At 34.6% G+C, this 14,471-nt stretch overlaps 1 protein-coding gene across 1 annotated transcript in view; it reads left to right on the top strand.

Annotated features, from left to right (window-relative positions):
• Fstl5 (follistatin like 5) overlaps positions 1–14,471 on the top strand; it is a 586,654-nt gene that overhangs the window by 492,311 nt on the left and 79,872 nt on the right. Inside the window, exon 8 of the mRNA XM_032896952.1 lies at positions 3,413–3,531. Coding sequence (XP_032752843.1) covers positions 3,413–3,531 — 119 coding nt within the window. The remainder of the gene's footprint in view (positions 1–3,412; positions 3,532–14,471) is intronic.

The raw sequence follows: 14,471 nt of genomic DNA, 5'->3' as shown, positions 1-14,471 counted from the left end.
AATTGAGTTGGGACAATTCAGATATCATGACTTGCTTATAGCATTCAAGAGCAATACACTGCTTGTGTAGAACAATGGGAATGGTATTTTACTCCACTATGAACATGGACAGAAAGCTCTTACTATGCTCTGAAGTGACAGAGTATAAGAAACATTCTACAAGAAAATCAAAATTAAAATTTTAGTGAGATCACGATATAAAACTGGATATTATAGGGAAGGTAGAAGTATAGCACAAAATGAGGGACCAAATTAGGTTCAAGGAACAATGAATGTAGTGATGAATTGACTTCTCACCCACATTGCCTGTCATGTCCAGGAGAGATAGCATCATGAAATTCTCAATTGTTTCTTAAATATTACTGGGTGCCAATTCTGCTAAATCTAAATCTATCCCTAGATCTCATTTAATACTAATAACTGTGTGATGCAGTTGTGTCCTCTGAATTCAATATAGGCAATTGTCGCACAATTATCATTCTTTGCCAAAATTATGAATGTTTTCATAAAACTGAAGGGATTATTTAGCTCCTGGAAAAATTTAAAATGAACAAAACAAAGTAAACCCCTGTTATAGTTGTGTATATTTTATCTGTGACTAGCATCCTAAGATTTATTTATGATTTATAAAATTACTGGTGTGGATTCATCTTTTAAAAGTAAAAAAGTAGACTTGCAGCCTCAAATGTGTGATTTGGATAAATTGGTGTTTTAAAGGACAGTTCAACTCAGAAATTGAACAGTCCAAAAACTCAGAGTGGGATCCAACTGAGTATACTGTGCAAAAAAAAAAAAGATTAAAAAAAACTATAATGGGAGAATCTAGAAAGGCCAGAAATGAAAATAGTTCAATAAATTAGGAGATCTGCATGGTAACTAGTTGTCAGTTCTAAACTTGTTGCATTTCATGATGGGCATCATCAGTAGAAAGTCAAGGAAGATGGTTACTCATTCACAACTGAGAGAAGCATTTTAAGAAATACCAAGTGCCGGGATGCCTGCAAAGCTCAGATAGACACCACACCATGATTCAGTTCTGTTTGACTATAAATTTAAATACCAATATGCAGGAACCAATAATAATAAATTGATAGTTATTAAAGTAAAGTATATATCAATCCAGAGAGTGTTTACATGTAGGATTTACTGATACAAATCAATCCAGATAGTGTTTACATGTAGGTTTTGGTGATACAAATAAATTCTTGGTACAAATAGCAATCTACCTTTTGAGACGCATAGTGTGTATATGGAATTTATGTTCTGTTATGCACAGCTATACATATAGCTCAAAGATGACAAGTAGTGAATTATCTCTTGTGATTTTATTTTTTGTGAGAAATGTGACTGCTATATAGGTCTTGCCATTTCTGTACTGTTTAGGAATATCCTCTTTTACTGTGGTACTCTGTGGAACTATAATGAACAGATCATTGTTGAAATAATCTGGAATAACTTTAATCCAAAAGAGCTATTGCATGAAGTTCACATATAAACATGCTATGTACAAAAAACAAAAAGTCAGAATTAAATGTTGAATTATATTTCCCTCCTGCAAATGAAAATAGAAATACAATACTACATGTCTACAACTTATGACTTTTTTATTTAGTAGCAGGTGATTTATAACATAAAATGACTTAAGTTCCATAGAAAGCTATTTGTATAAACTAGGAAATTATTTTGTTCCTGCATGGATGCAAAACCAGAGACTAGACTTATAATTATCTGAATTGACTCAGAATCAATGCTTTTTATTCAAAGTTAGATAAATCACTCAAGACTTTATAGATGTTGAAAACTTAAAAAATTTAGCCAATATTTGGCCTTTCAATTTATCAAGAATTAAGTATCATCCCTCATCTTTCAAAGAACACGTGAAATGCAATTGAACACATTGAATAAGTTGATTGAATAAATTAGAAGCAAACAATATAATTAAAAAAAAGGAGGGTGGTAATGGGGGGAGGATGGGGAGGGGAACACCCATATAGAAGGGGAGGGGGAGGGTTAAGGGGATGTTGGCCTGGATACTGGGAAAGGGAATAGCAATCAAAATGTAAATAAGAAATACCCAAGTTAATAAAGATGGGGGAAAAAAGAAAAAGAAAAAAGAAAAAAGGAAACTGCTATGTATTGTTGGAACTAGAAGATCCATGGGTTTAGAGCTAAATATGTTGAATATAAGCTAAGACTGGATCAAGAAAGAGAAAAGATTTCATGGATATTAGGCTCCTAGAACTTGCATGTATGATCACAGGACACATGTGAATAAGTATGTTAGAGTCCAGATCTGGTAAACCTGTGCACATGGATGCCTAGACAGGTTTTTACAATCCCAGACTCATGTACATGAAGATATGGGAGCTACTGGTAAGGTGTGTTAGTTTCCAGGACTGATGCAAATGAGTATGTAGCATCCTTAGACAGATATATTTCATGGACAGGGTGGTCTTCGACAGCTGTGTATAATTCCAATATGGATGTTCTATTTAATATGTGTGGCCCATACTACAAGTATGTACTTTCTTAGGACAAATGAGAATTTGTCTATGCTTGGGAGACCTGTACAGGTGTGTATTCTTTCATAGAGCTGTGCATAAGGATATGGAAGATTGAGGCAAGTGTACACTCTCCAGTGACAAGTGTTACTTATGTTGTGGTAAGAGCATCAGAGTTCAGACTTCTTCCAACTTCACACATGTATCAAGTGGCATCCTTCCAGCTTCCTGAACCTCTTGGTGTGCATTTCCCAAAAGGATACTATATATCAATGCACTCAGATCTTTAATGGACCAAATTTAAAATGACTATTATAAAAATTTAACAAGTTCTTGTAAAAAAAGTTTAATAAGTTTACTTTAGGTTGAAGAAATAGACTTTTAAAGCTGTCAAATTAAAAATGTATATTTAAAACTGATGCGTAGGATATTTAATGGTATATATTCTCCAATGTCTAGTACATATGTTCTTTTTTGTTTCTAAAAGTCTATACACAATGACTTTTCAAATGAGTGAAATTTCTTTCTTTATAGGGTACTGTGATCAATACTACAATGGATTTTATTCTTCATTAGTGACTTTTCTCCCCTAACTAATACCCACATTAATAGGAGAATGATTTTTTTTTAATATTATCTGTGTCAAAAGGTTCATAATTCCATTAGTACTTATTTGAAGACAAATGAAACATGCTCTGATTTATACAAAGAAAATCACCTCACTGCAGATCAGGAAGACTCAGAAAATGCCTTTGTGTGTCTTATGTAAGGGAGGCCCTGTCATTTGTTTTATTAACATTGTACAACTTCTTAAATGTATGCCTGCTGGGGAGATGATGGACTCTGTGCTTTTGTTGTAAGTGTTTCTGATAATTCTGTTTTGAAGTTTTGAAATGTGTTTTACTCCTAAGGTCTGGGAATTGGGAACATGTTCTATGTGTTTTATGACGATGGAATCAAAGTGATACAACCCACGGAATGTGAATTTCAGAGGCACATTAAGCCCAGTGAAAAGCTCCTTGGATTTCAGGCAAGTATCTGAAAAGTTGCTTTGCAGTTTAATGAAAGTAAAGTAAAATTATATTTTGGAAAGTCAGTGAACCCTATGACTATGTATAACTTGTGATGGAAGAAAATTTAAAGTCTCTAATGCTGTCTAGAATTTCAACAAAGATAAGAACACATCTTACAATTTCAATATTCTTTGTTTTAAAATAAAGTTGATAACATGAAAGTTAAACAATAAACACAATATTCAATGAATTTGTTGGGATCTTAAATTTAAAGCATCTCTAGGTTTTGAGGACAGAATTTATTTAACAGTACAAGAAAACTGAGCATAAATAATTTTGGAATGTATATATTTTGTACATATAACACTAACTCATCTACCTTCTCCACACAAATTTGTACATAGACTAAACACTCAAAATGGGATTATTTTAAATATAATGAACACACTTTCCTGATTCCTTTATTTAAGGGTGAAAAGGTCATGTTATGTTATTAAGAAGACATTTAATATCATTGTTTAGAAGTTTATATTGATTAAATAATTATTTATTGCATGAAGTAAGTTTTTCTTTGCTAAACATAGACAATCTGGTTTTTGCAATGTATGTGTGCATGTTTTGATACTGTTCTCCAGAACTTCAAGTTTCTAAGCATTAACTAATTCTATGTGCAGATAGTGAAGTATAATACACAATAACAGTGTTTCATTAGGGACAACTATCTCTCTGTGCCCTCTGTGTCTATCTCTCTGTTTCTGGGTCTCTCTCTCTGTGCTTCCCTCTGTCTCTTTCCGTCTGTCTCTCTCTGCCTCCTACTTCTTCCTATCTCCTGTCCTACACTTCTCACCTTTTCTTCCTTCATCCATCTTTTCTTCATCTTTCTGAACATAAATTTATGGTAAAATTTTAATGCTGAGAATTGAGAGATAAGGGGGAATAAGTCCGATGTTAGTAGAACTAGCCTGCAGTAGACCGTGTTGCTGACAGTGGATGTGTCAGTTTAACACTTGTGTAGTTCACATTATCAGGCTAGAAATTGATGGAATGCAGAGCCTTCTGTATGGAACTTAGTGCAGGTAGGAAAATCCTTCTAGATTTCAATGTTACAATCTTGAGATAGAATTTAATCTTTGTTGAGATACATGAGTTTTGGGACATTTCCCCCAGACTGGATGGTGCCAGTCACCTCCATAAACACCTTTACTACATCTATATTAAGATTTAGTCAAGTATTTGGATACTGAAGTTCAGCCAGGTGTATGCAGGTGGCAGGTTTCAACTCTGTTTCTTTTAGTGCCTGACAAGGTCCATATTCATGGTGAGGTACTATACATAAACACAGTCAAGCGGTACAACTAAAACAATTTAACAAAAACTCACTGCCTGGACCCTTGGCTTGTCATTCTCTTTTGTGTAAATTTAAAGAGGGATACATCTTATTTAGACCCTACTTTACATTAATCCCTATTTTTCAGTTTCACTGAAACAGTGGTTTTCTTTTTGGTTGTCAAAACTTTTCCAAGAATAATTCATCACTAAGATTATAGAAGATAAATATAATCTCAAGTGTCTATTAATTTATGATGATAAGGTCTGAAGTACTGTTTGTATATTTGAAAACATTTCTTTGGGGTAGAGAAATTAAACCTATCTTATCTGATTTTAGACAATAACTCTCTTGGATATAAGCAGTAGGGGAGAAATCTTTTGGAATCAGTTTTCCTCATGAATAAAGAATAAACATCGATGTGATATTTTTCAAAGTCGTTTTTAACATTAAGATAGTAACAGTTCAGTTCCCAACGCAGAGTGTGGATCACTGGAGTGTAGATAAGAAATGATACACTTCGAATCTTCCATCAAATTCTTCAAAAGGTGCTGTTTGCTTGCTCTAAATAAAAATTCAATTTTGGTGCAATGTCAGCTTACATTAGGTTTCCGACTTTGGGAGAGTTGTTGGCAAGGATTCGTTCAGTGAGCTGTGTTATTCTCTCATCTCCTTGTTTGATTTTTGCCCTTTGTTTCGTATCTCTCATCGGCAGGATTCTTGCTATATTTATACTAGCTGTACACACAATTTCACCTTGTCAGGGTGGGTATGATTTTCAGGTAAAGATAGTTCTCTTCCAGGATAAGGGATTCAGATTTACATGAAATAAGTTTGGAAAAATGATTAAACTCTTCAGATTTCTAACTTTTCACTGTTTTGAATTTCAAGGACGGTCAGTCTCATCTGCTAACTGTACGGACCATAAAGTTAATGCTAGTGCTTACAGATGTAGCTTTCTTTGGGTCCAAATGCTAGTCTTGACAAAAGCGAGGGCCTGACTCTGGCTGGCTACTCTACCACCTTTGACAACAATGGCCCATGCCTTGTTATGCTTCACTATTGTGGCACAGGGCCAGAAAGTTCGATTTCTGCATTTAATCCCTACTTACAGCCTTCTGAGAAACCAAACTGAACTCACAGCCTTTTGCAGCACACTGGGTGTTAATCTCTAAGGTTCCTATTTTAGTTTATGCTTCTTCACTTGAAAATCATTTTCCCTTGAGAACTCAACATTGGTACTCTATTAGAATGGAGAGAGTACCTAGGAATAGAAGCGCTTTAGTGAGCAAGCTAGCTGTGTGCAATGTTGATGCAAGTTAGTGTGGGAGCTCAGGTCTCTCCTCAGAGCTCTCACTAACTGTCCTGGTGACCATTCCAATTTCCCTTTACTTTTTGCCCTCTTTCTAATCCAACTACTACTTTTCAATCTGTGGTACTCCAAATACTTGCTTAAACATAATCCCTCGTGTGTGGCGTGGACCTGTTCCTTCCAGGCTTTAGAGTGAGCAGTACTCTACATTCCACACTGCTGTGCATTCTAGAAGCAAAATCAGAACGCTCTCCTGCACTCTGTTGTCTCAGTGAGGTACTGGTCAAATGTGCTTCATTTGCAGAACTGTTAAGTGATGAGAGTTTAAGATTTTGTCCCTTTCCTTGCTCAGTGACACTGTGCAAAGTACTTCCTATGGAGAGTAATGTAAACACCTTCTACATATTCCTTCAGAGATAAGTATCTAGATTTCAAAAGGAGTGCATTTATTAATTTGTTGTTTAAAATACTAGATGTAAGAGTTTTCTGATGTTTCTTAACATTCATGCTGTTAGAAAATATTTGTACTATGTTTCATTTGATCAAAAGGTCAAAGTATCGTGAGCTTTGGAGAAGAGGGCTTTAAAGCATGTAGCAGTGTCCTGATAAAGCCGTACATCCCTTGTGATTAGGGTCCTTCGAGGTTTTAGAAGACAAAATTATTAAGGACCCTTTGATGAACTGTCCAAAATGCCAGCCAAGTTATTTTTATTACAGAGAGAAGAATAATTAATGTGTTCAAAGTTAGTTTAATTTTTCACTAGGTGAGTCTTAAGGGTAGATACATTATGAGATTGAACAATGAGTGTTCATATAGATATTCTGTGTATCCTCATGTGCAGTCCCACATTTCACATTAAACACACTTTTTTTGTCCTTGGAATATAACGTTTTGAAATATCACTATTAAATATTTTATTTTTACATGTTTTAACAAGTAATCTTTTAGTTTAGCAATTCCTGTTATTGTTTTTAAAATGTACTGAAAACTATATCAGATTATCAAACCATTTGAATCTTTTTGGATAAAAGGGAAGCAAACTAACAGTTTTAATTTCATTTTAGTTATTTGAATTAATAGATATTAGAAAAACTTCAGTTTTGAAAATCAAATTTATTTATATGCTTTGTAATTTTTAACAATGTATTTTCTTCTTTGGATACTTATTTTATTTTATATTATATTATTACCTATAAGACATTATCCTTAATGCTCTAGACTTTATACCTTCTTTTTTTTAATAATTTATTTTTTATTCTTTACATCCTGATCAAATGCCCTATTTCCTCCTTTCCTCCCAGTCCCATCCTTACAGATATCTCTGCCAATTTCCCCCTCCAATCGCTCCCTCCAATTGCCTGCTCCCATTCTCTATAGAGAAAGGGGATCACCTTGGGACATCTAGTCCCAGGAGACTAGATACTCCCTCTCTCCCACTGAGGCCCAACCAGGCAATCCAGGTAGGCGAAGCAGCTCCAATGGCAGGGAACAGAGATCGTGACAGCCACTGCTCCACTTCTTAGGAGACCATGGGAACCGAGTTGCACATTTGGTACAAAAATGTAGGGAGCGTAGGTCCAGCCTGAAAATAACCTTGAACACTTTGATACAGGAGACAATTTCCTAAGCAAATCGCCAGTGGCTCAGGTTCTAATATCAACAATTGATAAATGGGACCTCAGGAAACTGAAAAACTTCTGTAAGGAAAAGGACATGGTCAAAAGCTCTTTTTCAACCCGTCATCCAACAGATGACTGATATCCAAAATACATAAAGAAAACACAAAGTTAGGCACTAACAAACCAAAAAACCCAAGTAAAAAAGGGGTTCAGAGCTAAACAGAAATTCTCAACAGAAGAATCTTGAGTGGTCAAAAAGCACTTAAAGAAATGTTCGACATTGTTGGTCATCAGGGAAATGCCGTTCCAAATGACCCTGAGATTTCCTCTTACATGCTGGTGAGGATGTGGAGCAAGGGGAACACAGTGTAATTTCTACAACAAAATTAAGATACACTCATTTAATAAGAATTCAAATGTCAATGAACTAAATCTAAAAATCACTGATCTTACCTAAAGAAGCCATTAATTCATTGCAGAGAAGAATTCAGTTTTTGATCGCTGTTTGATTGATTTTTAAAAATTTTTTGCATCATTTAAAGCAGTTATCATAGTTTTTTTCAGCATTTTAATGATGCCATCAATATTTCCCAGAGTTTGCTAGGTCATAATGTAGGTATGCCATCATGTTTATTTATAAAGTTTAGAAAACAAAATAATTATGGTAGATACTGTTGTCATATGTAGATGCATATTATGAAATAGCATGCAGTATACCAATTATAGTCACATAAACTTCTGCTTCTGACCTGCTTGTCAAAAATTATTTCCTAGTCAATTACTCAAAATGGTGACACTCAGGGGTTTCCAGATGGAACATCAAGGAGCTTTGAGATGAAACCACAACTTAATTTTTATATAAATTTATTTCCCAATGGACAGAAAACATATAATTATATGTGTTTTTCAGCACAATATGACATGTCTTTACATGTAGTCATCATATTTTGTTTATGTTAGATTACACATACCTGTTCTTGGAAATATTTTAATTTCGTTTTAGAAATAGTGTAAATTCTTTTTGAATTTTGAAATAATCACTATGCTCTTCAACACCCCAGAATGTTTCATTACTCTTTAATTTTAACCAGGTTCCTACAAATCAGACTTTTTCTTTTTTTTCCCCCATTTTCATTAAATTGGGTATTTCTTATCTACATTTCAAATGTTAGTCCCTTTCCCAGTTTCCAGTCCATCAGCCCCCTAGCCCCTCTGCCTCCCCTTCTATATGGTTGTGCCCCTCCCCATCCACCTCCCATTACCACCCCCCAACAATCCTGTACACTGGGGGTCCAGCCTTGGCAGGACCAAGGGCTTCCCTTTCCACTGGTGCCCCTATATTCATTGTAGATTCTCAGGCTCCTTATCCTCTGAAACGTTCCATTTAATCTATAGGATTGTTAACATGAATTTGTGTCTTTGTTTCTACATCAGAAAAATCTGTAGTCATCTGCCTTTCTGTCTGACTTTCGACAATTTTTCTAAACGTAACATCAAATTCTATCTATTTTCAGACAAATACCAGGATAATAGGATTTTAGAGCTTAATAGTATTCTACTATATGTTGTATCACCTTTCCTTATGCATTCATTATGATCTAACATAAACTTCTCGAGTATTGAACTCTATATTACCACTAATGTATATCTTGAGTGAACTTAGTTTAATTGTGAATATATAGATCTTTTCTGAGAACCGTTGTATCAGGTTTTGTGGTAATTGTGTCTTGAAATCAAAACAAGGTGATATAAATGAGCTACACGTCACATGCCTGTGTGTAAGTGTGGCAGTTGCTCTTATAGATATCTGAATAATTAAGTATGATGAGTTATAGAACCCTGATGTATTTCCCCAGAGTGAATATCTTTCCCCAAACAGAAAAATATGCCGTCCTGGAAATCAACATGAGTAAGAGGTAGGAAATATTGGCAAGGGGCCATACAAACAGTGTTCTATTTAAGTCAGCTCATTGCTGCACAGCAAATGGGATTCAAGTAGTGGCATCACGGCCAACACAAGTGAGTGTCTGGGAACATAGCTAGGTTTCCACAGGAACTGTGGTTGCCCCTGGCCATGATAAGAACACAGGAAATTTATAAGACCATGTGCAAAAATCCTTACATCTACAATGTGGTTTTCATTATAGTTAATTCTTTAATCTGAAATATTGGGTCCACTTATTAAATGATATAATTTTACAAATGTAACATTTTAAAAATAATTTAAAGTGTGATTATATACAGCTGATATTTTATATGTTTTCTCTAATTGATAAAATAAATATACCTGCAAATACTTTTTGCATTATCTTTTACAATATGCCCATACATAATTAAATTTGCTACTGTAATCCCAGCATGTGAGATGCTGAGGTACAATGACTGTTGCAGTTTTACGGCAAGTCTGGTCTACCTTATAAGTCCAGGCTAGACAGGGCTACATACTAAGATTCTATGTTAAAAATACATAATCTTTAAGTCTTTTAAAACAATAGTCAAAGAATAAGTATTTTGAAATATTTAATTTTTAAAAAATTCTTGTCCTACATCTGCAATGTGATTGCTTGGTAAGAAACTTTTGTCACATGTGTCAACTCCTGGGTTCCATTGCTGATGCCAGGGGAAAGAGAAGGTTAATCATATGCAGTTTTGCTTCTTATTAACATTTTTATGCAGAACAACTTTCTGTGTGAGCTTCAGTCAGGTTTAAAAATAGAAATATATGTAATTATGTCTGCAAATAGACTTATAATCTTGGGGAGATATATCTGTTACATCAGAATAATTGTTTCAGTCAGTAGAAGGCTCACAAATTACTCAGTTTGTCTTTCAAACCAGGCACTAAGCTGGAAAATATGAGAGAATGAAAGAATACAATCTGAATGGGGGTGCAATCTTTCTCTATCACTGTGTGCTCAGGGCAAAAGAACAGCGGTTAAATGGTATTTCATGGGCTGAATACGAGTAGATGAGTCAATAGACTGACATGGAACTCAACCCTTATTTCCAACTCACCCACAATGTGTAGATGAGTGATACAGATATTCGGTGTCTCTAGAAGGAAAATATTATTCCACATCTAAAATAACAAAAAGGAGAAACCAGTAAAATTCACAGTACTCAATGTCACACTAAGAAAGAGAACTTAAAGGGGAAGGAGGCCAGCAGCTAGCACCCTACATCATTCAAGTTATTTGACTATTTTTCTTTTTAACCTATATAACTTTTCTTATTGACAAAATAAATTTAATTTTTAAACAATAGAAAAAAGGTAAATCCCAAATATACCCCATTTTTCGCTCACATACAACAAAGTCTGTTCATAGCCTGGGCTCAAATAGACTCCACCCTTCTGAGGTTTACTAATGGTAAAAATTTGCCTCATTGTAAACAAACCCAGTCAGCTAGGATATGAAACAGCCATCAGTAGATGGATGCTTGGAAATGCAGGGAGCTAAAGAAATGGTTGTGGCCTGTAGAAACCAGCACTTTATAACACAGGTCTCTTTCAGAGTAGAACACAGGCCAGTGCCATCTAACACCAGGACATCTTCTAAAGGACAGTATTCAAGTGATGTTTCTTAACCTTTCCTGTTTAAGTTATAATGTTCTTTTTTTTCCTTAGATATATTTCTTTATTTACATTTCAAATGTTATTTTCTTTCTCCTTTTCCTGTCCATAAGCCCCTCATTACCTCCCCCCCTCATATGGGTGTTCTCCCCCCCATCCACCCCACTTACTACCCCCTCTGACTTTCCTGTGCACTGGGGTCCAACCTTGGCAGGATCAAGGGCTTCCCTTCCACTGGTGCCACAACAAGGCTATTGACCTCTACATATGTATTTGGAGCCAAGGGTCAGTCCATGTATAGTCTTTGGATAGTGGTTTAGTCCCTGGAAGCTCTGGTTGGTTGGCATTGTTGTTCTTATGGGGTTGCAAGCCCCTTCAGCTCTTTCAATCCTTCCTCTGAATTCAGATCTCTTTTGTTTTATGTATGTATAATGATCAGCTATAACTTACCTCAAATATAATGCATTTTTTCAAGATAAATTAAACCTTACTAGGAGTCATTAAAAATGTCAGAAATGACTAGAATTTACTTTCTAATCTATTTCACAGGTAAGATTTCAGATCATGATGATAAAGCCACTCTACTTTTTCTAAAAATTATACTGCAGTGCTAAATTATCAGATAAATGGAGAGCCCAAAATAGTTATAAGCTGGAGGAGACGCTGAAGTCCAAATCGAGGCTATGTTTAAAAACCACACTGATAAATAACCAAGAGTCCACCTTGCAAAGACAGACAATCATACTCCATGGCACATGTTTACGGATCATTGTTTCACTGTTCTTTTTACTTCTAACAATGTATTGACAGTTGGAAATTTGGGGAAAAACAAAATTAGGCTACACAGTATGTTTGAATTTAGTAGGCTCTCTTTGTCAGAGGTGGAAATGCAGAAAACATTTGGAAGGAATATTTGTTTTCTAGGTTGATCTACAATTTCTGTTGGACAGTTTGATTATCGACCTTCCATTATTTTAAGAACATGGCAGTAGGAGGTATGTGTGTGTGTGTGTGTGTGTGTGTGTGTGTGTGTGTGTGTATGCATATATATTTATATAAAATGTGGTAACAGATTTTTCACTCTTACTTTTATTTTAATTAGCGATCTTGTTTAGTCCACTTTGTAAAACAAACGTACAGCTCTATTATGATAAAAACTTCACTATGCTGAGAAGCAAAATTAAACTGAGCCTTTTAATTCCAAATGCTTATGCTAGTTCTTAGCCAACTTGATTGAATGCGAAGCTACAGTTTTCTCCTAATTCACTTTTATTGACAGCCAACATAATTTTTATCTCACTAGGGTTTCAGTATTAGTTTTCAGCCTGACACATTTTACTAACTAGTTTCTTCTGGTTATATGCCATAACTGGAAGTCTTTAGCCTGGAGAGTTAGTCTCTGTCACTGTTTCAAACACAAACCTGTAGAGGACACATGATATTTCTGTCCCTAGGATTCTTACCCCTGTAAGCCCTGCTGAACCCAAAAGTTCTGATCTCTAGCAAAAGCCAGGAAGACCAAAATGCTGTCTCCTTTGCTGACTTATTTATAATGTCTACAATTTTCTCATATTTTATAGGTATTTTAATACTTAAAACTATTATTTATCATATCAACTATCTCATATAATTTACATTTTTTATAAGTTTTTCATTTAGATACAGTTGAAGTCATTCAACAACTTTGATTTTTACCCATACATTAAAAATTGTTGCTAGAATTTGAATTAAATTTTACAAAAACTAAACAAGTATGTGGCTAATATTCTAATCTGTTCGGTAAGAGCAGCCAATGACAGTGTTGGAAACATGTTCCATGATGGTACTCTGTATATGCCATGCTTAAGATCCAGCAGAAACTCTTCTGTGCATCCAAATCTCTCCAAATAGTTCTGAGAAATGAAAACAAGATCCATGTAAAATGTGTAGACTAGGGTAATTTCCTGAAGTACAATCCCCAGAGAAAAATCCATCTGAAAATAAGAGGTGAGTTGTACTGATTACTTGAACAATACAAACACAATTTTCTTTAATCCTCATAATGGCTCCTTTTGATGGAAAACATTATTATATGCATTTTACTAAAGATGTAATCAGGGCTCATGAAAAGTGTTTCAAACCTAATATAAGGGTACTGCTGAGTGTTACACCTGGGGATCGTTAGACTCATGGATGATTGAGCTTCCCTTTTCCAACCCTGGCTTCTGACTGCACAGTGCCCTCAGTATTTTTATTAGGTTAAAAGTAAGGATTTCTGCGCTGCACTGTAGTTTGTGTGCATTTCATATTCAAAAATCAAAATCCTACTATAAGAGACATTCTGGTGTAGCCCTAATTCAGGTATAAATAGCTTGTAAGTTGGAAGTGCAAATTTTCTGTCTGACATTGACATAAATTAAACCTCTCACAGAATGTGAAAAGTTCATTGGAATCCCTTTCTGGGATGGGTGGAATGGTATATTGCTTGGGTTAAGAGCAATGATCCCACTTAGAAGTCAGATGAAAATGTTTCTTTTTTTTTAAAAAAGCTTCTCTGTAAATTAGAAAAAAAACAAGTTTGTTATTCTTGGAGGCTTTATGATGGCTCGGTGGTAGAGCTCTTACCTAATGTTAGCAAATCATCGAATCTTAATTCACAGTCAAAAAATAAAAATAAAATTAATAAAGTGTCTTTTGGTTCTAAATTATTTAATATTTAAAATGATATTACATCTAGAGTACTTATAAATAGCTCAGGTAGAACATATATCTTCTACGTAATATGCACACATTTGTAAATGATTTCATGATAATATAGAACTAAATATTCTGGTGCAATTCTAAATTATCAATATTTTGTCAATTATTTATCATAAATTGAATCATTCACCCAGGAAAAATTGTTTATATCATAACACACAATTTTCTAATTATATCTTCATTTTATTTACATTAGTGAAATAAATTGTCATAATATTAGTTTTGTGTGTGTGTGTGTGTGTGTGTGTGAGTGAGTGTTTGCATGACTATAACACATACATATCTTTCAAAACAGACAAATCAAGACACAGGAGGTCAATTTAATTTTGCTTGTTTGATTTTGGTTACTAAGTAGTTTTGACCAAATGAAACCTCCCAGTTAATCTAT

The sequence above is a fragment of the Rattus rattus genome, chromosome 3 (assembly GCF_011064425.1).
Source record: "Rattus rattus isolate New Zealand chromosome 3, Rrattus_CSIRO_v1, whole genome shotgun sequence".
Taxonomy (NCBI): domain Eukaryota; kingdom Metazoa; phylum Chordata; class Mammalia; order Rodentia; family Muridae; genus Rattus; species Rattus rattus.
Note: the sequence above shows the minus strand (reverse complement) of the source record. Positions and strands in the feature narration are given on the sequence as shown.